The sequence below is a fragment of the Anas platyrhynchos genome, chromosome Z (genome assembly GCF_047663525.1).
Source record: "Anas platyrhynchos isolate ZD024472 breed Pekin duck chromosome Z, IASCAAS_PekinDuck_T2T, whole genome shotgun sequence".
Lineage (NCBI taxonomy): Eukaryota > Metazoa > Chordata > Aves > Anseriformes > Anatidae > Anas > Anas platyrhynchos.
This window is the reverse complement of record NC_092621.1, coordinates 55,135,942-55,162,009: the sequence shown is the minus strand read 5'-3', so window position 1 is coordinate 55,162,009 and position 26,068 is coordinate 55,135,942. Positions and strand designations below refer to the sequence as shown.

The window sequence follows — 26,068 nt, the reverse complement described above, 5'->3', positions numbered from 1 at the left end:
TAAAAATTAATGGTGGATTTTCTGGCTTTCATACTATTTTTATGATATAGTGCTAACACTGTCTAAAACATGGGAGATTTAAAAAGAAATAAGTATTAAGTGAAAGTGCATGAGCTTTTATTTGTAACTATTGAAATACATTCAGTTCAATGTACCAGAATAACCTTTGGATACACCCATTCAGAACAGGACCCAAATAACCTATATCTATGTTAAGCCAAAAGCCAATAAATAGTTTGAAACTCAAAAAAGACAGGAATATCACATTTTATGAAAGCATCTTTAAAATATTCTCCATTCCTGCCAAAACCCAAGGATTAATTTAGGGTTACACAAAAGCATCTTGCAACAATGCATTTTTTTAAAGCAGATAACAGAAAAAATAGCTTAAAAGTCAGGGCTTTTTTGATAACTTGAAGCAGTAAAGCAGTAAAATACCAGATAAAAATAAAAACATGCCCTGTGATCCCACCTGTTCATCACTTCGGTGGTAGTCATTATCCTCTTCCTGTTTTTCCTCAGAAGTTTCTTTGTTTGAATTTTCATCTGTTTTAGTTTCACCTTAGATAAGAAAGCAGATATGTAGGATATCACTCTACAGAAGCACCTTTCAATGACAATATGATTCAAAGAGCAGGGTTCAGGACTGCTATACAGAATAAACTTCCCAGCAATGCAAACTTGCTTCGGCACGGGCTGCTGTCAACCCCACACATGAAAGAAAGGAACTAGCATACAGCACAGCTTCTGCTGAACTCCTAGCAGTGGAGAAGCTGAGTGGTTTCGCAGAGTCCCCTTGTGAGCACTATTACCGAGATTTCCTTCCCCAAGAGTGCTTATGCTAAAAAGAAAGATTATGTGAACAAATAAGGGACAAAACAATCCTGCATGCCTATTGTACACCACTATGAAACAATTCTGATTGTTATAAACTGAGACACACACTTCTGACCTATCTGCTTGACAATTATGAGCAGTCCCCCACCTAAGATGTAATAAATAAAAGACTGTTTACCATTCCGATGGGAATCTAGATGCTGTTTTGCAGAACATGTCTCCCCTTTGATATCCCCTGGAACTTCCATGCCAAGTTTGTGATAAAACTCCCTTTGTTTCTTCATTTCCGCTGTTAAAAATTGAAATATTAAATCCTGTAATAAAGTTCTAATGCAGCATTTATGAAATTATTTCAAATCCCTTCTTTTGTAAGTGGAACAGGCTTGCCATCAAGGAGTGGTATTGTCAGCACTTAATTCCACATCTTTGTTATTGCATCAAGTCGTGCCCAATCTTATCTTTCAGAGTTAGAATACTACAAAGTCATCCACACGGCTACGATTATAACATTTCTATTGAAATGAGATGATTTTAAATACTATGCCTTATTCTGAATCCCTCCCACAGTATTTCAGTCAAACCACTGTTTTTGAATTTTTGTTTATAGTTCTGATTTCACTATGATAGAATTGATTTTATAAAATCTATTTAAGCTTGCTTATCGACATCTAAGAAATTCATTCTTTTCAGCTTAAATAGATTAAGATATTCTATTTAAATGAAAATCACATGCAACATCAACAACAACAACAAAATACAGAACAGTTACTATAAAGTACTTGTTTAGTTGTACAGATCCAGTCTCAAAGAGGACTATGAAAGTGCAAATTAAGAAAGGACTTTTACAGTAGAGGAAAACTTCCATGAATCTAAAAGCTCCTCTGCATTACATGCTACCTCTAAATATTCTGGAAAGCTGGCACAACAGGTCTAAGCACACAATTTAAAAAGAACAAATGAAAGCTGCAGCATACAAACATGCAAAAGCTGAACTACTATTCTGTTAATACTACTTTTTGGTGAAATATCCCATCTTGCCTTTTTTTCCCCCTCAAAAAAATGACTGCTTGTAAAGATATGAACCTAAGTCTATCACTAGAGATAGAACAAATGAAATAATACAGTTCTTTGCTGTATTTTTCCTCAAATTCTCCCTCACCCCCCTTCTGTATTTTCATCACTTGAAAATGTGTGTGTTGTTTTTTTAAACTGTTAAAGGAGTAAAGAATTATGTGCAAGACTACATGTAAGAAAAGATCATACCACAACTTACCTTCTTGGAGGCCTGGCACAAGTTTGTAAACAATATCCTGCATTGTTCTGTCATGACTATCAAGGAAAAAAAGGAAAAAAAAGAATCAAAACATTCAAAGCATTGATTCAAAAGATACCTGTTACACAAGTTCCAATACAAAATTGATCTAAAAGCTCTAAATTTGTTTAATTTCTAAAGCCGATATTTATATCATAATAGAGAGGACAGTACCTAGAGAGGAATTAGGATAAAATATAGACTAAGAAAAAAAGAAAAAGGAAATTAGGGGAAGAAGTGGGTTCTTCCCCTCCTGCAACAAGGCTCATGTTGTCACTAATAATCTCAAAATTCCTTGACAACTTTGAGGTAAAAACCTTGTTACTGCGAAAGAACAGAAGCTAGTGTGTTTATCATCTCTACGGATTAATCTCTCACATTCCTCAGTTATTTAGTTATCTGTACAAGACTTTTCCCTGTTACAGCAAATATATATATATATTAAAAAAAAAAAAAGCAGCAAACACACACAAAAAAACAACACCCAAGAACATAAAGAAATTTGAGTTTGCTCTTAAGCCAACATTTTTTTTATGAGCAACATTATGTAGCTCAGAAGCCTATATAAGGTAATGTGTCCCAAACGAAAGAAGCACAATGAACCCACACATGGCAGAACTGGAAAGGCAGCAGGACTATTTAAGTTTCTAAACTGTAATTCCCATATCACAACACAGTTTGCCTGCAATTTCTAGATTATTCTACAGTAAGTTACTGTCTAAAAGAAATATAATATTATCCTAAATTCCAATTGCTGTGGTTTAACCTGGCCAGCAGCTAAACACCACACAGCAATTCGCTCACCCTCCCCCCTCCCTTGCTGGGATGGGGGAGAGAAACGGGAAAGTGAAGCCTGTGAGTTGAGACGAAGACAGTTTATCAAGACAGGAAAATAATAATAACAATAATAATAATAACAATAATGATGATAATAGTACTAATAACAATAATGTGTACAAACAAGTGATGCACAATGCAATTGCTCACCACCTGCTGACTGATGCCCAGCCTATCCCCGAGCAGCCAACCCCCCACCCCGGCTAGACACCCCTATATATTGCTCTGCATGACCCCATACGGTACGGAATACCCCTTTGGCCAGTTTGGGTCAGCTGTCCTGGGTCTGTCCCCTCCCAGCTCCTGCTGCACCCCCAGCCTGCCCGCTGGCAGGACAGAGTGAGAAGCTGAGATGTCCTTGGCTTGGTGTAAGCACTGATCTGCAACAATTAAAACATTGGGGTGTTATCAGCACTCTTCTCATCCTAAGCCAAAACATAGCACCCTACCAGCTACTAGAAGGAAAACTAACTCTGTCCTAACTGAAACAAGGACATATATTGGCGCCCAACATGGGGCACGAAGGTTTGAGGTAATGACAGATACGACCAGAGCGTGTTAAACTAAAATTAGTATTAGACCTGCTTAATAGTTAATAGTCACAATGTTTATTCCTTTAATCTCAAATCTGCTGTGCCTGTTTTCTAAATTGAGTTTTACAACACGTTACCTTCTGTATGTGCTCCCAGTCATGCTGTTTATCCTTTCCGGGCCCTGGTTTCAGATCATTATGGTACTGTGCGGTGTAACAGTGGCTTACGATACGATGAAATTTCTAGCTGGTATTTGTACTTAGCACTGTCATCGACCCTATACTTTGGAAACCAGATCTCGGAAATTATTAACAATTACACCTATTGCCTTTTTTTTGTCAGGGACCCAATCTTTAGAGGGGAAAGGGGAAGATATTTTTTCCTACTTGTTCACTCTCCCCTTCTCCTTCACCACCCTCTTATCCTCCGAGCTTGTTATGATAGTTCTCCAAGATTTTGAATATCCTTGGGATACTCAGACCAGCATGTTCTTGTTGTTATGTCTCCTGAATGTGCTTCAGGTTTTGTTTAAGGTTAAACAACTACTTAGGAGTCTCATCCAGAGATCTGTGCTGAGGCAGGATAGTTGTGAGTGGCAGGGAGTGTGGGAGGATATGGGCTGGTTTCTAGAGCAGTTGGCACCCCCAGTGTTTTGGAAATTCACCCCTCAACAACTGCAAAATCCTAAAAAACTGGTAGAACGCTTGAAAAAAGGGTGTCATGAATCTGGCAGTTCCGAAGTGACACAGATCACTGTAGCATGCTGGGGCCTGGCTCATGCCTATCAAGCTGCAATTGATACTGCTATCAACCTAGTGACAGACCCTGCGGCCACTCCAAGTCCTGTGACAGATCCAATGGTCGCTGCGACCCCTACGGTGGACTCTGCAGCCACTCCAGCTCCTGTGGCTGGGTCAGAGAAACGAGCTGTAGCAGTGCAAGCTGCCCCTGTACAAGACAAGGTGAAAAAATTCGGGTCATTTAGAACCCAGAGAGTCTTCTGCTAGGTCTGCTAGGTATAGAGACGACGATGCTGGGCCATCAGGGATTCAGGAGGAGGAAGATGAGGATGCTGAAAAATCAACAGTAACTACCCAAAACCTATACGAGCGTGAGCTACGAGATGTGCAAAAAGATTTTGGTCGTTGCATAAGTGAGCAGTTTGTCACCTGGCTGCTCCGGTGCTGGGACTCTGGAGCCAATTGTGTGGAATTAGACGGCAGGGAAGCCAAGCGGCTGGGATCCCTTGCTCGAGACGCCGGCATTGACAAAGCAATTGCAGATGGAGCACAATCCACCAGCCTCTGGAGGCATCTCCTGTCAGCTGTGAGGGAAAGGTATCCCTTCAAGGAAGAACTTTTATGTCTACCAGGCAAGTGGACCACTATGGAGAAGGGAATCCAGTACCTGAGGGAATTAGCCGTACGGGAAGTGATTTATGAGGATCCAGACCTCAGACAAACATCCAAAGATCCAGATGAAGTCAGGTGTACACGACCTATGTGGCGGAAGTTTGTACGGAGTGCACCATCATCATATGCCAGCTCATTGGCAATAATGGCCTGGAAAGAGGATGAGGAACCCACAGTGGATGAAGTGGCTAAACAACTTTGGCAGTACGAAGAAATTCTCTCCTCTTCCTTACAGGCCTGCGTCTCAGCTGTAGAGAAACCTTCTGAAGAGTTCCACCAACTCAAAGAGAATCTATCTTCCTCCCCACCTGAACAAACCAGTGTCCACTGACCAAAAGAGAACACTTGGGAGAAACTTTCTGAAAAGGTTCACCAACTTGAAGAGAGATTATTCTCCTCCGTACCTGTACAAAGCAGTGTCTCAGCTATCAGGGGTAGGCGTTCATCCACACAAGGAAGACGATATGGTGAGTAGTCACGCCGTGCCACCCTGTGGTTTTACTTACAAGACCATGGAGAGGACATGAGAAAATGGGATGGAAAATCTACTGCAACCCTAGAGGCATGGGTACGTGAGTTGCAAAAGAAAACAATCTGGAAAAAGGGATTCTCTGAAAAGTTTGCTGCTCCAACTTCCAGCAGACAGTCCTTCAAACACAGAAATGAAGAAGATTCTGACCAGGATTAGGGGGGCCCTGCCTCCAGCCAGGGGGAGGAAAGGGACAATCGAGTTCATTGGGCTGTGTGGATTCGATGGCCTGGCACATCACGCGCACAGAAGTATAAGGCTTTAGTAGACACCGGTGCACAATGTACTATAATGCCATTGAGCTATAAAGGACCAGAGCCCATCTGTATTTGTGGAGTGACAGGGGGATCTCAGCAGTTGACTGTATTGGAGGCTGAAGTGAGTCTGACTGGGAATGAGTGAGAAAAATGGACGCCGTCAAATCCCAATAGATGTGATCAACAAAATAACAGCTATGTCTCCCCCAGCTAGCAAAAAAGAAACATAAACCTTCCTAGGTGTTGTGGGGTTTTGGAGAATGCACATCCCAAATTACAGTCTGATTGTAAACCCACTCTACCAAGTAACCCGTAAGAATGAGTTTGAATGGGGCCCTGAACAACGACAAGCCTTTGAACAAATCAAGCAGGAAATAGTCCATGCAGTAGCCCTTGGGCCAGTTCGAACAGGACCAGATGTAAAGAATGTGCTCTACACTGCAGCCGGGGAGAACGGCCCCACCTGGAGCCTCTGGCAGAAAGAACCTGGGGAAACTCGAGGTCGGCCCCTGGGGTTTTGGAGTCGGGGATACAGAAGATCTGAGGCCTACTGCACTCCAACCAAAAAAGTGATATTGGCAGCATATGAAGGAGTTCAACCTGCTTCAGAAATGGTTGGTACTGAAGCACAGCTCCTTCTGGCACCCCGACTGCCAGTACTAGGCTGGATGTTCAAAAGAAGGGTCCCCTCTATACATCATGCAACTGATGCTACATGGAGCAAGTGGGTTGCACTGATTACTCAGCAGGCTCAGATAGGTAACCCCAGTCACCCAGGAATCTTGGAACATCAGAGATGGAAGGCTGCTGTATGGAGTCCTACACGACGAGTTGCAGAAGCTGCTGATCGAGAAGGTGAATCGAGTCAGTTTGCAGAAGTGAAGGCCATTCAGCTGGCTTTAGACATTGCTGAACGAGAAAAATGGCCAGTTCTCTGTCTCTACACTGATTCATGGATGGTAGCAAATGCCCTGTGGGGGTGGTTACAGCAATGTAAGCAGAACAACTGGCAGCGCAGGGGCAAACCCATCTGGGCTGCTGCATTGTGGCAAGATATTGCTGCTCGGGTAGAGAACCTGGCTGTAAAGGTACGCCACGTAGATGCTCATGTGCCCAAGAATCGGGCTATTGAAGAACATCAAAACAACCAGCAGGTGGATCAGGCTGCTAAGATTGAAGTGGCTCAGGTGGACCTGGATTGGCAGCATAAAGGTGAATTATTTATAGCCCGATGGGCCCATGACACCTCAGGCCATCAAGGTAGAGATGCAGCATACAGATGGGCTCGTGATCGAGGGGTGGACCTGACCATGGACGCTATAGCACAGGTTATTCATGACTGTGAAACGTGGTGCAATCAAGCAAGCCAAACGCTCAAAGCCTCTTTGGTATGGAGGACGATGGCTGAAATATAAATATGGAGAGGCCTGGCAGATTGATTACATCACACTCCCTCAAACTCGCAATGGCAAGCGCCACGTACTTACAATGGTGGAAGCAACCACCGGATGGCTGAAAACATATCCTGTGCCTCATGCCACTGCCCGGAACACCATCCTGGGCCTTGAAAAGCAAGTCCTATGGCGACACGGCACCCCAGAAAGAATAGAGTCAGACAATGGGACTCATTTCCGAAACAACCTTATAGACACTTGGGCCAAAGAGCATGGTATTGAGTGGGTGTATCACATCCCCTATCATGCACCAGCCTCCGGGAAAGTTGAACGATACAATGGACTGTTAAAGACTACATTGAAAGCAATGGGCGCTGGGACATTCAAAAATTGGGATACGCATTTGGCAAAGGCCACCTGGTTAGTCAATACTAGGGGATCTGCCAACCAAGCTGGACCTGCCCAATCAAACCTATTACGTACTGTAGATGGTGATAAAGTTCCTGTAGTGCACGTAAGAAATACACTGGGCAAAACAGTCTGGGCTACTCCTGCCTCAGGAAAAGGCAAACCCATTCATGGAATTGCTTTTGCTCAGGGACCTGGATGCACTTGGTGGGTAATGCAAAAGAATAGGAAGGTCTGGTGCGTACCTCAAGGGGATTTAATACTGGGTGAGAATAGCCCATGAGTTGAATTGTATCATGTTAATTATTCTATAATACTGTATGTCATCACTACCATGATTGCTATATACCATAGATGAGAATGGTGATTAATTAGAATGTATTGGAAAGATTGTAACCTGAGCATGACACAAATGGTATGGAATAAGGGGTAGATAGATGTCCTGGTGTCAATTAGGACAAGAGTTGATTTTCTTCCTAGTAGGTGGTAAGGTGCTACGGTTTGGCTGATAACATGCTGATGTTTTAATTGTTGCAGAGCAGTGCTTACACCAAGCCAAGGACATCTCAGCTTCTCACTCTGTCCTGCCAGCGGGCAGGCTGGGGGTGCAGCAAGAGGTGGGAGGGGACAGACCCAGGACAGCTGACCCAAACTGGCCAAAGAGGCATTCCGTACCATATTGGGTCATGCTGAGCATTATATAGGGGTGTCTAGCCGGGGTGGGAGGGCCAGACTGCTCGGGGTTAGGCTGGGCATCGGTCAGAGGGTGGTGAGCAATTGCATTGTGCATCACTTGTTTCATACACATTATTAGTAGCAGTACTATTATCATCATCATTGTTGTTGTCATTATTGTTATTATTATTATTGTTATTATTATTTTCCTGTCTTGATAAACTGTCTGTATCTCAACTCACAAGCTTCACTTTCCCGTTTCTCTCCCCCATCCCAAGAGAGGGATTGGGGGAGGGTGATCAAATGGCTGTGTGGTGTTTAGCTGCTGGCCAGGTTAAACCACAACACCAATCCATAAATAAAGTCAGAAACAGAAACTAAATATGTCTCAGCTGCTGCAAGGTCATTCCTTCAGTAGAGCCTGGAGTACAAAATCCAGGATCTGACTTAAATAACAGGTTTGCAGGTTAAATAACAGGTATTCTCAGGTTTCTCATCACCTGACTTGTGCAGTTCACAGCAGTGGAGACCAGAGAACAATTACAGAAATGGCAACAATTCAAAGACTATTATGTATGATTAGAAACCTCTTGAAATAGTACCACATGAAGAACCAAAATATCATGAATTCTAAAATTCATGTCAAGCAATAGCAACCCAATTTTCAACTGTCACATATGGATTTACAGGAATATCTCCAAAAATATTTCAACGTAAATGAGTAAATCTGCCATTACTATGTGATCAAAGGTGAGAATTTAACATCATTCAGATTTGTTAAATAGATGATGTTTGGTTTATGTGTTTCCCAGACAGGGGGATGAACAGGCATTCGAGTCTATATTCTAACATGTATTGTGAAACTCCTTACTACCATAAATAAACAAGTAAACCAAAAGAAGGCAAAGCAAAGACTGTTTTAATCTTGAAGGGGCAGTATTTTATAGTTATTGCAGTGAAGATACTTCCTTTGAAGTGCATTCAATGACTAAAAGCCAACTGCTGAATTCCTTTCTAGCTGTTCTCAATTTGATGCTCTGCTTCCTGTCTCTTTTTGACATGGAAAACAATCTTCTGAATCAAGGCACTGGTATATTCCTGTAGCTTTACAGTAGACAAAACTGCTGTCTTGAGTGTTACTTGTTCCTTCCTGCCTATCGGTACTCACTTCATCCTTCAAAGCACGATTCGACAGGGACTTACGGTTTTGATGATTTAGTAAAAGAATAATTTCTACAAATGTTTCATTTATGTAACTTTAATGAGTCATTAATAACCTCTCAAAATTTAAACAGTAAAGTGCATACTTTGCATATTAAGATTTAAAAATACTAACAGATGTTAAGAAATTGCAAATTCATAGCAAAGTTTGATCCTGTTATCTCCTCACATAATCATGTTCAACCTTCCTTTTAAATGCGTAGCATTCTGATCAGCAATTAAGAAAATTTAGGAAAAAGCTGTGCCGTATTAAAGAGGTTAAAACAGTCAAGAGTGCAATTAGTTGCATTTTTGCTTTCATACCTACCCAATATACTGCAATGGGTGGCTCTGATGTATAACAATTCTACAAGTCGGACAGGTGTTGTTTTCTTCCAAATATTTCACTAGGCAGCTTCTACAGACTGGTAACAAGGACATCCATAATTAAAAAGAAATAAAATAAACATAATAATAATAATAATAAAAGCTTATTTTCATATGGTTACAGAAATGCTTGTTACTGAAATATACACAAGAGTAATTTTTACATTTTACATTGTGCAAGCATATCTAACCACACGCAACAGAGTTTCCAACATTTTTCACAAGTGCTCCTGATACAGAAAAGCGATGCACTAGAAATAAGGCACCTGTACATAGCCAGAGTCTGCCTAACATAGCATACAACACACTATCCCATTTTGGAATTTACTAGAACTACAGTTTCGAGCACACCGCTTTCCAGCATCCAGCTTGCACGGATGATACTATACGCATTATATACCATACTAAGGTACTAAGCCAAGCTGCTTTAACCATGGCCACATAGAGAAGTGTACCGTGGAAATGAACCTAGGACAAAGAAATCATTCGTATATCTATTATTTTTTAAAACAGAAAATGTTCCAAAACTGGATATCCAGGCGATATTTCACCTCTAATTTTCACAGGGTACTTGACAGTTAAACTTCCATCAGAAAAAATAATTCCATAGGGACAGATATTCAGTATTTGTAAGAAGTGCTAGCAAAACCTGCTAAAGCAGTCATACGTTATAGAGCTGTACACTTTTTGGAACATTTTCCAGCTGCATATACACATGTATTCACATCTGATTCAAAATCAACTATTTATTTATTTCTTAAGAAACAGTACAGATAATACACATCGCTACATGATTTCATCTGAAGTTCTAAATAATCTCAAATTAAAAACTGTAGAGGAAAAAAAGTGATGTTTTTCTTCCTCAAACAGCAGCAGTTCATTTTGGTACTAATGCGTTCATTCTTATCACACAAAATGAAAGAATTCCTTTAACTACAGTGCCATCTACCTCTCAGACAGGATGATGGTACATTTGAAAATAAAAAAACATCTGTTAATATCAGGGAAATTATTCAGCAGCAAAGCAAGCATCCTGACTGTACTCCACATGGTACTTCCGTGGTACCAGCAATAGTACTGTTGTTGGTAGAGATTACGGTTGGGACAAGTCCTGTAGCTTTGTGCACAAAGCAGAGATCTTGCATGCATGGCCGTCTGTTGCAGTGGAATGCCACAGCAGTAACTCCATTCGCAAGAGTGAAGCTATACCCTGATCTTACCAAGTCAGTGAAAGCAGAACCAGGGACAAGCCCCAAATGGGGAAAGAAAAAAAGAAAAAACAACAACAACAACAACAACAAAAAAACAGTAGGAACAAGCAACAAGCATTCCCTGGCTTTTGAAGAAAACACTGTGTATTAATAAAAACTTACTTCATAAGTGAATGTAAGAAATGGTAAGGCTGATGTGAACAGACTGGAGAGCTTGTTTTTTGTACTATTAGAAGAATGACGAAATATTACCCTCTACCTCTAAGTTAGACAAATGACTTGTCAAAATGTTGTTTTTATATGTAATGTCTTGTTGATGTGAAGTGAAGACTTCAGGACAAAAATTACAGAAAAGTCTAGCTTAAGGATCCAGTTGTCTCCCCTACTCTCCAGAATGCGCACTATAGAAATTAAGATGTGAAACACGAACTGAAGGGACAGAAGAATAACCAAAATGGCATGGAAGCGTGACAAGAATAGCAGACTCATTAAAACTGATGAGCAGAACTTAGAAAAGAAGTACAATGGAAAATGTAATATTAGACAAGTCATGAGTATCTTATTTCTCCTTTGTATGAAATTTTAAGTGGCATATAAGTCAACCGAAATAAAAATTTTCATTTTGTGGAGACAAAGCCATTGCGATCAAGTAATTCCCTTCTGAGAAAGCAATGAGGCCATAGGTGATGAAGCTATTTGAACAACATACTAGTTTTATCAGAATAAAATATGGTGACAGAAGCATTGTAAAATGCACGGGATGTAGGGAGTTGCATAGCAAGTACTCTTTAATAGATTAATGCAGGTAAACATAAACAAAACAAATGATGTTCTCAGCTCCCAATAAAATTGGACAAACAGAAAATCAGTCCCAATAAAATTGGACAAACAGAAGGGCCCAGCTTACAAGAACATGCTGGTAACCTGCAGGAATTCTGAAGACACAGCGAGAAAAAATACTTTTGGTAAAACCCTGTCATGTAAAGTAAAGCCATGATTGTAGCTACTACAGAAGATACTGAATGCCACTAGCACGGGTCTTCTGGATTGAAGATTAATTCCTCAGCTGACACCTACCTTGGCAAAGGAAGCTAAGAATCAGAACTGATTTAAGACAGAACAATTCTTGAATTGGCACTTCGGACTAAGTGAGTCCCATGGCTCTTCCTCAGGAGGACTGATTTTTATTGATTCTTTTCAGACCTCTAGTTGGAACTCTGCTCATATGCCAGTTTCCATCACGATATTTCAAACCCTATCATCCTTACATACTGTGATATTAGCAACAAATGTACTGAGAAGAATTTATAACTTCAAGTGAAGGTGGTTTTGTAGTTATTGTTTTATTGAAGTCTAAGGCTTTGTGAGGTTCAAGGGCATAATTCCTTGATCTGAAACTGGAAATTCACAGAGCAACATAACAAATACCTCAAAATATTCTGGAACAAATGCTTACTGTTAGGGTACAATAAAATATACTTATTCTTTATCAAATATGGTTGCTTTCTGCATAAAGACAAGAGAGCAAGAGACATCTGGCAGGCTCCAGGTGGAGCACATATGCTGGGTCAACTGTCACAGAAGAAATAACTAGGCATACCACATTCTTTTAGCAGGAAAATTAACTGCATTTCTGAATACATATGTTACCACTTATCTACGGCTTCAAGTTTGGGCAGTAAAGCTTTAGTGTTCTCTTCACTTGTTTTGTTAAAAACATCATTTTGTTAAAAGACAGTGTCTAGCAAATCATGCATTATAGATGCATAATAGATGTTTGAATTTCAACTAAAAATTGTTACGTCAGATTGCACATCAAATAAAAAAATATTTAATTATACTCACACGTATGTAAGCATTCTGTAACAGTGGTAGCATCAATCAGGTATCCATTGCACAGGCGACAGGTTATGTGGGCATTAATGTCCCAAAGCTTAATCTTTCTTGTTAGCATCTTTGGTGTCTGCAGAAAAGAGATATTATAAAGTAACATAGCTGTAATGATGAGGTAAAAGTTGTTTGGGCATAAATGATTAACTAGAATTCACCTAAAAGATATGTTTACACAGCTAAAGGCTCTCATACACTGTATATATATACACATGTGCGTGTGCACACAATGGTAGCATAAACTTTGAAAGAACTTCTCAGAAATAAAAGGTGAAAACAAGAAGTTTTTACAAGTCAAGGTTTCATTGTATTACAAGTTAAAGTTTCACTAGCATTGAAAACAGTCTAATTATCTATTGATAAGCCCCTTGCTGCCCATGGGACTTGGATATGAGATCAAATCCTACCATTCTGTTGATCTAAGTAATCGTATTTGGTTTAGTCATAGGAAAAAATTCATGGGGAAAAAAAAAAAAAAAAGGAGTAAAAGTTCTCAGAACAATTTGAAAGCATTTTTGCATTTTTAAAATTCAGAAGTCAAAAGAACTGGGGCTGGCTTGACATAGTATGCTTAACCACAATTACGCATCTGCCTTGTGCCACTATGGTTAAAGCACAATTTTGAAGCCATCTCAATTAACGGAGCTGAAAAGTAAACCTTATGAAATCTCATTTTATTTATACTCAAGTTAATAGAAGAGCAAGTTACAAACCAAAATTGTCTCACCGGCAGAACTGCAGTTTGCCATACTAAGAAATGTGAACTAGAAAGTTTACCGTTCTTCAGAGCAAAGGATGGCATAACCATCATTAGATGGAAAAATAAAATAAATAAATACTCAAAAGTTAGAAGTGAAACCACTCATTTAACTTCTTTTGCAGCAACTCCAGTTACTTCAGAAAACAGAAAACAAAACTTGTGCCTCAAGAAGCACATTGATACTTTTAAAATGTATCTGCATTTTCTTTTTCAAAATGTATTGACAAGAAAATTGTTCTGTTACCACAAGTTGACAGCATTAATTACATGAGCCATTTTAGGCTGTTCATAACTTATCACATCGGGCTCCTGCAGTGCAGATGTCACCTGATTACACTGTTCTCTACTAAAATGACTTGACTGTCCCTGGCTCACAAATACTAGTTCTCATCTAGTTTACTTTGGGATAAATTTCAGAGTTTGTTTGGCAACACATTTTCCCCAAATTTCACAAAAATGTCGTGACAAGGTCGTACCACCTTAACTTAAACAAAGGAACAGAACATGACAAATTAATTAAGCAAAAAGAACTATCACAAGGCAAACTTTCGTAAGAATCAGAAGTATACCAGCGATAAATTAATACTTTATATTTCAATATTAAGTTATGGAAAAGCACATCCACCACAAGTGCACGCAGGATTGCATTGTCCTATACAAAAAAGGACTAGGAAGACTTCTACTTCTCACGTCTAAGACAACACAGACATCAAACTTGTTTATAGCATCCAAATTTCTTAATTAAGTCAGTGACTAGCTGTTACAGAATAATGGAAGTACAAACCCTAGTGCCCAATTGCAAAGATAGGTCAAAATCAGTGCTAGGAAACTGAATTACTTTTCTAAACCTAATTTTACAAGTTTGCTTCCAACCATCTGAAAAACACATACACATTAAACATTTTCAAGTTAGCGCATAAGATATCCAGTTAAAGAATCTATTGCATGAATTACTTAAATTTTAGGAAAAAGATATGTATAACCACTCATAAGAAGCATTCAGGAAACAGCTTGGAACTTCTATTAATGTAGGCAGCACCTTGAAAAACAAAATTCATGAAAGGCAGAAGAGAAACCAAGCTACAGGAATACTCAGAAGAGGCCATATTAGTACAATGCTAGTTACTTGCCTGGTCAGGAATTCAGAAATAGGTGTTCAGGACTGAAAGATTAAATCTAACCTTTAATGAAGCATACGTGCCAAAGATACTACAGTGAAAACTGAAGCAAAGAAGTTATTACTTTTCTTGAAAGACTTTGACAATTTTTCCCCACTGTATTGCCGTAACAGGCATCACATGATATGGCACTAGGAAAAAAAAAGCGCAGCAAATGAAAACGAATTTAGATGTGACATAATATTATGAGAATGATGAACCAAGAACACAGAAAAGAAGGTAAATATACCACAAAGGAGTAGTAAAGCCATGTTTAGCAGAAGAAGGGACAAAACACACTCCACTGACAGAATGAGAAATAAATTCATGCACTTCTTAACAACTGAGAAAATACATGTCAGACAGAATATCCTGAGAAGGCCTACCTGGCAAACCAAACCTGTGAAAGTTTCATATACCTTTCTAGAATGGCTCTCAGAAGCTCAACAGATGATTAAGAACCGAAACAGGAAGCTATTGCCAGAAGTGACGGAATGGTAGCAAGTTTTTTCCAGTGCGTTAGCTACCTTAGTTTCAAAGCAAGATTAAAAACTGCAGTAGGAGATTTCTACAGAAGGCCTGGCCCACACTGCTGCCATACAGCAACTAAAACAAGAGAAGGAAGCATCCTCTGCGTAGACAGCCACAGAATCTTCAGTGTAGCTGATAAGCAATGCAACTTTTTTAAATACCTTTAAGCAAGCCGTCAGGATCAGACTTCACTTTAACCAGTATCTCGTGCCCTCTAGTGTCAGGAAAAAAAATGCTTATTTATTTTTCAAAACAGTTTGTTTTTCAAATCTGTAACAGCAGGAGGACTTATACAGTGTTAAAAGGAGGAACTAGCAGCAAAATGGTGCATCACAAAAATGTCAGTTTAGTTAGACTACATTTCTAGAGACTTAGACTTTGAAGACAACTCAGATTCCTTCCCTGAGGGAAAGAGAAAAAATAATTAAGCCAAACTAATGACATAGATTAGAAGAAATGAAAGGATAGAAGGTCTAAAGCTACAGCCTCATGTAAGAAATTAAACTCATTAATAACAGCAAAAATTAAAAACTCAGAGTGATTCCAGATTCATCAAATATCTGTTCTGTATTGCTTCAAAGGAAAGTAAATAGCGTAACTTCAAATTACACCATCAACTTTTTTTTTTTATTTTTAATTATTATCATTTGTGCAGGATAAACAGGATAAATTTTGTACTTCGAAATACAAACCTAAACTACTATTCACATTTTGGAAGAAACTCTCCATGTTTCTTCCAAATCACCAGGGGAGGTGATTGTACCCCTCTGCTCTGCCCTTGTGAGGGCATATAATAACAGGACAAGGTGGAATGGTTTTAAACTAAAAGAGGGGAAATTTACATTAGATGTTAGGAAGAAATTCTTCACCCAGAGGGTGGTGAGGCACTGAACAGGTTTCCCAGAGAGGTTGTGGATGCTCCATCCCTGGAGGTGCTCAAGACCAGGCTGGATGGGGCTTTGGGCAGCCTGATCCAGTGGGTGACACCCCTGTCCTGGGCAGGGCAGGTGGAACTAGATGATTTTTAAGGTCCCTTTCAACTCAAGCCATTCTATGATTCTACGACTATGTGAATAGAGGTAGAGCATAGGATGACGTATGTTAACAGCTATCAATTTACAGGGTGTACTAGTCTATTTGAAGTACACATCTGCCCTTGAGGAACTCCAATATTCCCATGTTGCTACAGCACACTGCTGAAAAAACTTAGCCACTTTCATCATGTAAGATCACAAGTTCTCACCAAATACATATACAGATACACACACACTCTTTGAGTAACCATGTATACATGGAATAACCACATATACATGGAAGTTCACTTCTGTAGAGAAAACAAGGATTAGGAGCAAACAGAAAAGATAACAATTGCAAGAATTGCAAAGAATACCATACATAAAAACCCAAATCTTATTTCTAAGTCATCTTAACTACACCTTAATTATTACAGAATCTCCCAGTTATTTCAATGTGACAAGCACAGTAATGAGCTACAATCTATTTGTTAAAAGTGTATGGTCTTACAACACATCATTACAGCTAGCAAATCTCAGCTCATTTACTGAGTTTACCAGACCAAGCTACTGAAAAAAACTAGTTAGGCTTTTTTTTTTTTTTTTTAAATAGTGGGCTTCCATGAAAGCAACATAATACGTACATTGAGAATCTCAGTGTTCTTGACTATTTATACAGTAATCTCAAAGAGCTTCTTCTACCATAATCACATGTAGTAATATAAAGGAAAGCGGGAAAAGCACATTTACCGGATGCTGGATTTCTGAGCTTTTCCAACAGAAGTAACATCCTTCTACACAGACTTCTTACACTTTCTGCACAGACAGCTAATCCATATTAGTAATATCATACATTGCAAGTAAAAACTGTCACTGAGCAGCATGCAATGTCCAAAACACAAAGTTAGACTAAGAACCACCAAGATTAGCCAGTAGTAAGCGTATTTTCTGGAGAGAACCAAGCTTTCCCTTTAACACCTTCCCTTTGAAAAACGGAATGAATTTCTCCAGATCTGAACTTCATTCAGGTAGTATCTTGCACAAATCTCATCTTCTCATCCCTCAACCAGAAAGCACTATTTTTTAAAAAGAGAGATAAATGTGAATTCAGGAAATTCCAAAACAAGTAATCTAAAAATAATAATAATAAAAAAGCATCTCTGAATACATGTTCCCAAGCAAGTCTGTAACTTCAGAACATAATAGTGTTCAGACAACTGGATAAAGCCCCAAGCAACCTGGTATGACCTCATAGTTTACCCTGCCTTGAGCATTTGGATTAGATGATCTAGTATCTCTTCCAACCTGAGCTACCCTATTATCCCATGAATTTACTACCCTATTACACTACCTTAGTCTACCCATGTGATAGGTATACTTAATTTCTTGCTATTTTGGCTACACTCAAGATGTTCATTTGGGTATTTCAAGGAACTGGTGTCTGGTTATAATCACACAGATTTAAACTCAATGAAGTTAGCACAATCCCATTTAAAACTTCTGCTTTTAAAAGAAAAGTGGAAGAATTAGTTTGATGTTTAGTCACAAGTGCTATCCTGAAGTAATAATAAGAGAAGATAAGTCTACTTTTCCAAAGCACCACCTAGTCTGGTGTCTTGTATTAAAAAACAAACAAAAAGCGTAATACACAAAACAACCCACACAGCAAACATGCAACTTCAGAGGACAGACCAGGATCTGAAAATTTATAACAACATTTTTCAGAACCAAACAGAATCTTTTTCACAGTTGAACACTGCAAACCTTAGTCCCCTGTAGCAGTTAGAAGACTACAAATATCTTTCTTAAATGCATGTTTAAAAAAGTCAAAGTCAACCAAAGAAAATCTATAAGACATAGGCCTTCATTTTTTCTCCTACACAGTTACCTGCTTAAATTATAGCCTATTACAGCAGGTTGTCTCGAATAAACTGAAGGAAGTGTAGATAACTTTATAAGACTCTCAATTTGCTGACTGAACAGTAAATATTTTAAAGCTTCTCACTCCTCATCTAGCAAACAAGTGAATGTTAAGAGTCAAAACATGATTTTCTTTCCCTCAAGACCTTGTTGTTGGAATGAGAAAGTTTCATTTATCAGTTCTAGAATCACAAAAGATTTCTCAGCAACAGATGCTTCTTAATAATCAACCTGAATCTCACCTGCTTTTACAGGAATTGTAAAATGCAAAGAAGTTAACACTCAGCAGGTTACAAAGATTCACAGGTTTGTGTAGTTTGGAAGTAACTTCCAAAAGGTTCTAATCCTGCTTTGCACTCAGTGGCCTTACTCAATTTACCAACTCAACTTCCTGAGAATACGAGTATCTCAGACAATAGCTGAAGAGCCACTTTTTACGCATGCCATCAGTATTTTCCACTGGGAATTATTTTAGAGTCATACCAAAACAAATCAACAGTGTACTTACTGCTTTAAAGAAATAGGAAACCACCTGGAGTTTCAGAGACCTGAATCAACCCTTGAAAGAATGAAGAAGTCCTGTTTGAGAAATTTTAAAAAGAAAGCCCTGAAAAGACTGGGCTAGATCAATCTTTGTCATTGAGGATAACTAACAAAGCCTACTTTCCTGAACTCTGCTAGTAAAGAATTCTGAAATGGATGAGAAAGATCATGGAAGAGCTATCCAATTCAATCTTGAAGAGACTGCTTTCCTAACGGCTGTAAAACAATTAATTATTCAGAAACAGCCTATCTACAATGGAAAGAGAAGAGGCAATCCTTAAGTGATGGAATATGGACAGCACACAAACAGAAAGTTCCAAACATCCTAGTAATATGCCAAAATGATTACTTGGACAAAGATTTATGTTTCTTCATCTTGGTTCCAGTTGATATTGGTTTATAACCACGCTGCTGGAAGGGAACGCCATCAGCCTCTGACTGTCTGGTATTACATCATACACGAGGCAATGCGTGAAGACGATTATAAAGGCATCTGGACTACATTCCTAATTCGAATAAATAAATAAATGCACACACACAGAGTCAGGAGATGCAGACATGTGCATGTCAGTCAACTGGTGTTGTTCATCCTATTATTTCATCTACTAAGGCAGCTTTCCACTATCAAGCAAAAACGTGGCAGTTTATTACAGATCTCTGCAGTAAAGCCGCACCACCAAGACAAGGCTGAATGCTCATGTACAAAGTTTTAGTTTTGGGGACTGAAATCTCTCCAAAAGATATGATTAATGTAAGCTCACAGAGAGGATAAGCAGAGTCTCTCTCAAAGTATGGCCTTATCATTAATATATAAATGAGTCAGGAATATTTTGGCCTACTTGAGGCATACCTCTTAAAACAGCATTTCTTTTCAGAGTCTGCCATCCAGAGACCTGAAAAGACAGAAAAATAGTCTGAAAGTTAACATCCAAAATTCCTCAAATTCCTGCTGCCACTTAGAAATACTTAGCTCACCAAATTCACCTAGAAGTTTCTACATTAATTTAAGATAACAGCAGGGTGGAGGCATACAATTTGTATCTGATTATGTAAAAGAAAGACTGTCTGAACTAGAAAGACTGAAAAGGAAATTCAAAAGAAAAAGATGCAATATAGCCTCTTATGGAAGGATAGAGTTACCACAGAAAACTCAAAAATCCAGCCAGATCTGTCACTACATGATGGAAAAAATAAGAAAACTAGATTATGTCCAAAAATGACAGAAATGAGATAACCACAATTTATGAATTATTTAGATAGTGGTCAGTCAATGCTTTTTTGTTGTTGTTAAAAAAAAATGGAGATCCACAGACAGATGATTATTATTCTCAGTTGTGAAGCTATATTTACAAGTAATCTGTAAGATCCAAAAATACTGTCAAGGAAACAATTTTTATTTCCAGAATCTCTAGATAGTTTCCAAAATAAAGGTGTTTTATATATATCTATATACACATAAAACCTTTGCATCACTTTCTAGATAAGAGGATAACCTCATACAAATATCTCAGCCTGACAAAAGAAGACAATTTCTCCTGTTAAATTTATTCACATGTGGAATATTCAGATGTTACAGAGACAGGTAATCAGTACTACTGCTCCCATCTTCCTGCTCCACAAATCAAAGCATGGCCTGTAGTTACTGATTTTACTGTTATTTCACTAAGGGAATTACAAATACCATAACACAAAATATTTATGGTAGTACTAGGCAAGAACGTCAATACAAAACAAATAAAAAATATCTTTGCAATTCTACTGTCAAATACTTTTACTGCATTCAGAGAGAATTCCACTGTTAGCTCTAAGCGATGCAAAGTTGCATCAGATGCTCTTTGACTGGAACCCACAAAAAAATCTTCACAGCCACTCATAAACCACTCATAAGAATGGGAGAAGAAACAAAGCGGCACCTGCCACAAGATGTACTTCTGCAGCACAATGGGGAGAACGGAGCAGCCACTTTGAAGACAGAGTCAGAGGTTTATCACCAGCCTGAGAACATATCACAATATAAACCTGTGAGTAACAAAGTCTTCCAAAAGGGCTGGTTATGCATATTCCTCACTGCTGCTGGGAGAGGACATGGTCACACTTCACTTGAGCTGGAAGGAGAAAGTAGTGCTTAAGTTGCGAGAGATATGCCAACAGCCAAGTTGGTCCTCAATCACCACCATATGCTTCACGTTCTGGTTGCAGGCAGACCACGATGCACTATAAAAGCTTAACACGGGGAAATTCAGTTCACTTAGATAGTTCTTGAGAACTGGGCAAGAGGATCAATCTACTGATCCTGCACACTGACAGGATAGAAGACAGTACTCCTATTCCAAAATGATTTTATTTAAAGGACTGTTCAAACTGCTCTTGATAACATGGCATGTTATCAAACTGTAATTCTTGTCTGTACCACTCAGCCCGGTAAGGCAAAACGGGAAGTTGCTCTGAACAGGTACAAATCCAGAAGTGAAGCGGACACCTGAAGGGTTTACAAAACAATTTCAACCTCATTCTGTTCTAAAAGGATAAGTACACTTTTTTTTTCCTTCTGCTGAAATATAATGTTGCTTCATTAAAAAGCATTAAAAATAGTGCTCACAGTGCAGACCCTAAGGAAAAACAGCTATGTGTGGGAGATGCTAGTAATATTGCTGCATAATTACTGAGAGGTACTGAAGTTATAGAGCACTGGAAGCAGAATGAAAACAACAGCAGGTATACCTCAATTCACAAGCGTAGCGGTATTGAAGTGAAAGTCACAGCCCTAAGAGCAAAACATTACAATGAAGGAACTTTGCACAGACCCAAAACTTACTACTGGAAAGAAAACTTTCAAATTAAGATATCAGCCTGCAGTACATTTGTTAGTATCTGCATACAGATGGTACCCAGTAGACAAACAACAAGTTGAATTAAACTGCAGAAAAAAAAATACACAAATTCACACTCTAAGCATGATACAACTCAAGCAGTGTTGCACACTCATGAGGTCAAATATATGGAGAAATACAAGCAGAAAATTTGCACCTCTTCAGCTATCTGGATTAAGTCACAAAAACAGCCTGCCACTGTAATCAATTGCATTAGAAATATGGAAGTTATTAATACCCGAACAAAGAAGCCTCTGTTTCACAAGGTAAATTACTTAAAAGTAGCTTACTAGAATACAGTCGTGCAGCAAATGGAAAAAAAATATGGCTAAGTGTTTCATTTAAAAAAACAAAAAACAAAAAACCACCAACAAAACCCACCAGTTCAATATAAAGTACCTTACACTTCTGCAAATCGTTCCGTCACAGGACAAGATCTCTTACAAGTCAGATATTTATTTCAGGACAACAAGAGTAGTCCTAGCCCTACTTTCCTTGTATCGGCTCAAACAGCTTATTCAGTCCTCTGGAAAATGGTAGGAATATCACCTCAAGTAAACAACTTCAGATGCGGGATACTTTTTTTTTTTTTTTGAGGGAAGAAAGGACAACATAAAGAGAATAATCACAGATCCTGTGACTTCAGATAGAAAAGGCATTTGTTTCAACTGTTGCCAAGATTACTACTGTTGAATACTCAAACATCAAACAGTGCCTCAGCCACTTAGAACAGTAATTTCAAATAAACTGGAATGAGAACATCGTGCTGGGTTTAGCAACATGGAAGAATATTTTCTTCTGTTTCTCCAAGTTGAGTTTTAAAATAGTGTAAACTTCAGCAGAAGTCTGTGTGTTTTGTTTGTAAAGCCCTTTTTAAAGAACCTATTAGACACAAATCTTTGTTGAGCAGGATGAAATATGGCTCAAGACCTGCATTTGCTTTAGCAAGTCAAGTTAAGATAAACAGCTGATATGTTGCCTTTGCATGTCTTACTTCATCCACTTAATTATGTTAAGGCACCAAATGCATACATGTACTCTTTTCAGTATCACGCCAGCAAATCCTCATGTCTCAGTATCGTGCCTGGCAAGTAATTTTACCCATTTTTAGGAATGGATTAGTACCAGCAGATGGCACTAGTGCCCTAACCACATGGAACAGGTCTATGCATTGCTATATTCAAGGCAGAAAGAGTAAATAAACAAAGCATGCAAACAAAACCCACCAAACCTTACACATCTGTTGTTTCCACCTTCCTAAAACAAAAATCCACTAAGCATATAGTTTATTTCAATCAGTTCATAGTACTTTGACATTACTGAGAAACCTGTGTGGCCACCTTAACACTGCATGCAGCGTGCTTTCTGGTGTTTCTTGGTCAGGAGTTTTTATTGTTGTAAGTTTACCTTCTGTCCAGTGGAACACAGCAACTTCAGTTCTGTGCCCACCCCATAGGCATGCTGAGCAACCTGCTGAGAGCACTTACAAAGCAGCTGACAAGTCAGGTTCCTCCAGTTCCAGTGGAAGTTTAAGAATTAATTTTTCAGCATCTTGAAGACAGAGGCAGCCTCCAAGAATAGTATGCTATGTTTCACTTATCTGTGTATTTGCCTCACTGCTGCACTGCTAAATGCTACTAAAAACTGGTATGCAATTGAGCCCCGAGGCTGCAGCCTGCCATTGCTGGCACAGACCCTCTCAGTTGTGTGCACAGCCCAACGCACAGCTCCCCAGCACTCCTCTGCTCCCCCAGAGGCCACCCTTCACCATGGGCTCACAGCCTTAGAGGCACACCATGGACACAAGGGCCCCTGTGATCCAGGGAGCCCCCACACCTCACTTACGGCAACTCCCTGGTTGTAGGCACCTCAAAAGCCTTCTGAACAGAGGTTTTACATGCTGTTCCTGGCTGTCAGATCATCCCTGCATGCAGAATTGGGAACCTCCTACCCAGACAAAAATGAAAGACAGGCTGTGCTGATCAGGCACAGGGTACTGCCTGGCAGACATACTGACCAGCCAGCTACATGGGACCAGCCCACTTAATCCCCTTTTGCCTCTGTTTTTCCACATTTGTTCCTCCCTAAATCACCCATATGCCTCCCTTCCGCTGCCCTTGGCTCATCCCCAAAGCAGCCTGTAAATCTCATGCCCTCCCCAAATGCTGTTTCCCCACATCCCTGTGCAGCAGTCTTGCAGGCCCCTCAGACCAAAAGGTGCTCCAGCATCCACTCAGGCTGGTAGGTGTCCATCTGATGTAGCTGATGGCTTTCCAGGGACAGCCCTGGTTAGGTGACATCCCTGATAGTGTGTGCCCTACACTGAGTCCTTAATTTTGTGTTCCTCACCGGCCACTAAGTCCCTGTGATCCTCTGGGTTTGTGGAGATGGGCTGCTGACAGGCTGACGGCTCCTGTGATGGGGCTGGCAGTAGTAACACCATGTACAGTTCCCCATCTTCCCCCTCCAAGTCTTGCGGGTGTGCAGATGAGCTTATCATGGAACTTATCAGGCCTCTCTAGATTTATGTATAGAAGCAAGGTAATGCAAGCTGTTCTTCAGCCCTGCCAAAGGGTAATACTGAAGCTGAGGGCACAGAACACAGGATGGATCCTCACCAAAGAAAGGTCTTCTTCCAGGAGGTTATTTCTCAGGTGGCTGAGGGTTTTTGTGAGCAAGAAACATTTTCTTTGTACAAAATCATTGCAGTACATTCCACTGAGCACTTAAAAATACTTATCCCTCCTCAGTCTCTCACAGCTAGGTTTATGAAGCATACGAATGCTAAAACAGAGTAAAGTGCTGGCAATTAGATAAATACTTCAGCTGTGGTTCAGAAAAGAGAAGAAAAATGAGGTTAAATCAGCTAACTATTCCAATTATACAGCACAGAGTGCACATAATTATCAGATAGGCCACTTCCTCCCTGTTTCTTACAGGGACTTGCCAGCCCACCATAACTAAAGCGTAGGATGACAGCTTGACTCCTACAATCAGCATAACATTCTCCACTATTTCAGTTTGCAGCCATTTACAACCAAATCTCATTCCTTCATAATGACCATTCCAAAACAGAGGGTTATGTTAATTTCACTACAGATAAAAAGTGACATATTACAAGCTCTGTAAAAATGTTCAGAGAATGTACTTACTTTTCATGAAGGGACTGAAAAGCCATTGAGCTACCTTTCTTACCGCAAGCGAATGTCAATACGTACTTTTGGTTTTACACATTTCAATACTTTGGTTTTCAGTTTTTTTTTGGTGGTTGGTGTTTTTTTCTGAGACATTTCATTGCTCCCTAATGAATGGGACGCCTCCCTAGAAGGTGTAACTTTAGAAACTGCAAGTTCCTGATTTCTTCCCAGTATCTAGAATTATCAGACTTTTGTGTCAGAGATACAGTTTCATAACATGTTGTGTAAGAAGGTCATATAACTAAGTAGAAAAGAAAATCTAAAGAGGATGATTGAAATGGTGCAAGTCTCTAGCCCACTAATTTTTTTTCATTCTGTAATAATCCCCAAGCATAGGACTGCTTTCAGCACTGTTATGAAGAACTACCAAAAAAAAAAAAGAACAACAGTAACAAAGAAAACTTATTTTGTGGACAGCAAGTAAAAGCTCCTTCAAGACAGATAGCTAGAAAATTTCAATTAATATATCATTAATAGCTTTACAAAAATAATGAAGAAAATTTAAAAAACAGTAAACCCTACAAGCCCAGCTTTAAACTGGCTGTTTGAGTTGGTCATTTAAAAGGTTTTTATTTTGTTTTGTTTAAATCCGTAGTCTTGGTTCCATAATTGACAAGCTAGTGCAATGTTTTTTCTCTCCCTCCCTGCAACCACCTGGCAACAGAAACAAGCTGTGCCGGAATATTTCTGTGGTAAAATTGCCTGTGCCTAATAAGCATAACTTGTTCTTCAATATTCCTCCCAATATTTTAGTGCTAGGTTTTAAGTTGTCACATTTTAAAGTCAGAAATTCTCACTATTCATTAGTCGTTTCACATTACTCTTAAGTTTTTAGTGATTAAGACATAGTCAAGTATCAAAGAGTAGCAGGTGACAAGACAAGACAAAGTATGAATAATGTGATCTTTAGCCAACTTACCTGAAATAATCACGATTGAAATTTTCTAAAATAACAAGACAGACTACAATGGTAATGTCAGCCATCAGGTAATTAAAAGGGAGACAGAGAAACTAATATCACATCACTTTTAGGAAAGCATCCTTTAAAATGACCATGTTCTATTTGTTACTTTGATCTACTATGCTCGAGAACAGACTGCACTTTGGTCTTCTTTTGAGGATACTTGACTAACAGGTTAAAGGGAAACCACTTGGGGTGTAGTCACGCCATTACTAGTACTGGCAGTAAGGTGTC

At 39.2% G+C, this 26,068-nt stretch overlaps 1 protein-coding gene across 8 annotated transcripts in view; it reads right to left on the bottom strand.

Moving 5' to 3' along the window:
* Positions 1 to 26,068, bottom strand: part of PCGF3 (polycomb group ring finger 3) — a 56,410-nt gene that overhangs the window by 11,253 nt on the left and 19,089 nt on the right. For 5 of the 8 annotated variants that reach the window (XM_038170361.2, XM_038170360.2, XM_038170362.2 and 2 more), the window contains 5 exons: positions 12,838 to 12,955; positions 9,723 to 9,819; positions 2,111 to 2,166; positions 1,016 to 1,126; positions 473 to 561 (listed from right to left, as the gene is read on the bottom strand). In XM_038170361.2, coding sequence (XP_038026289.2) covers positions 473 to 561; positions 1,016 to 1,126; positions 2,111 to 2,166; positions 9,723 to 9,819; positions 12,838 to 12,955 — 471 coding nt within the window. Of the gene's footprint in view, positions 1 to 472; positions 562 to 1,015; positions 1,127 to 2,110; positions 2,167 to 9,722; positions 9,820 to 12,837; positions 12,956 to 19,656; positions 19,700 to 26,068 lie in introns of all 8 variants that reach the window. The other 3 variants (XM_038170364.2, XM_072030870.1, XM_072030869.1) reach the window with 1 other exon arrangement.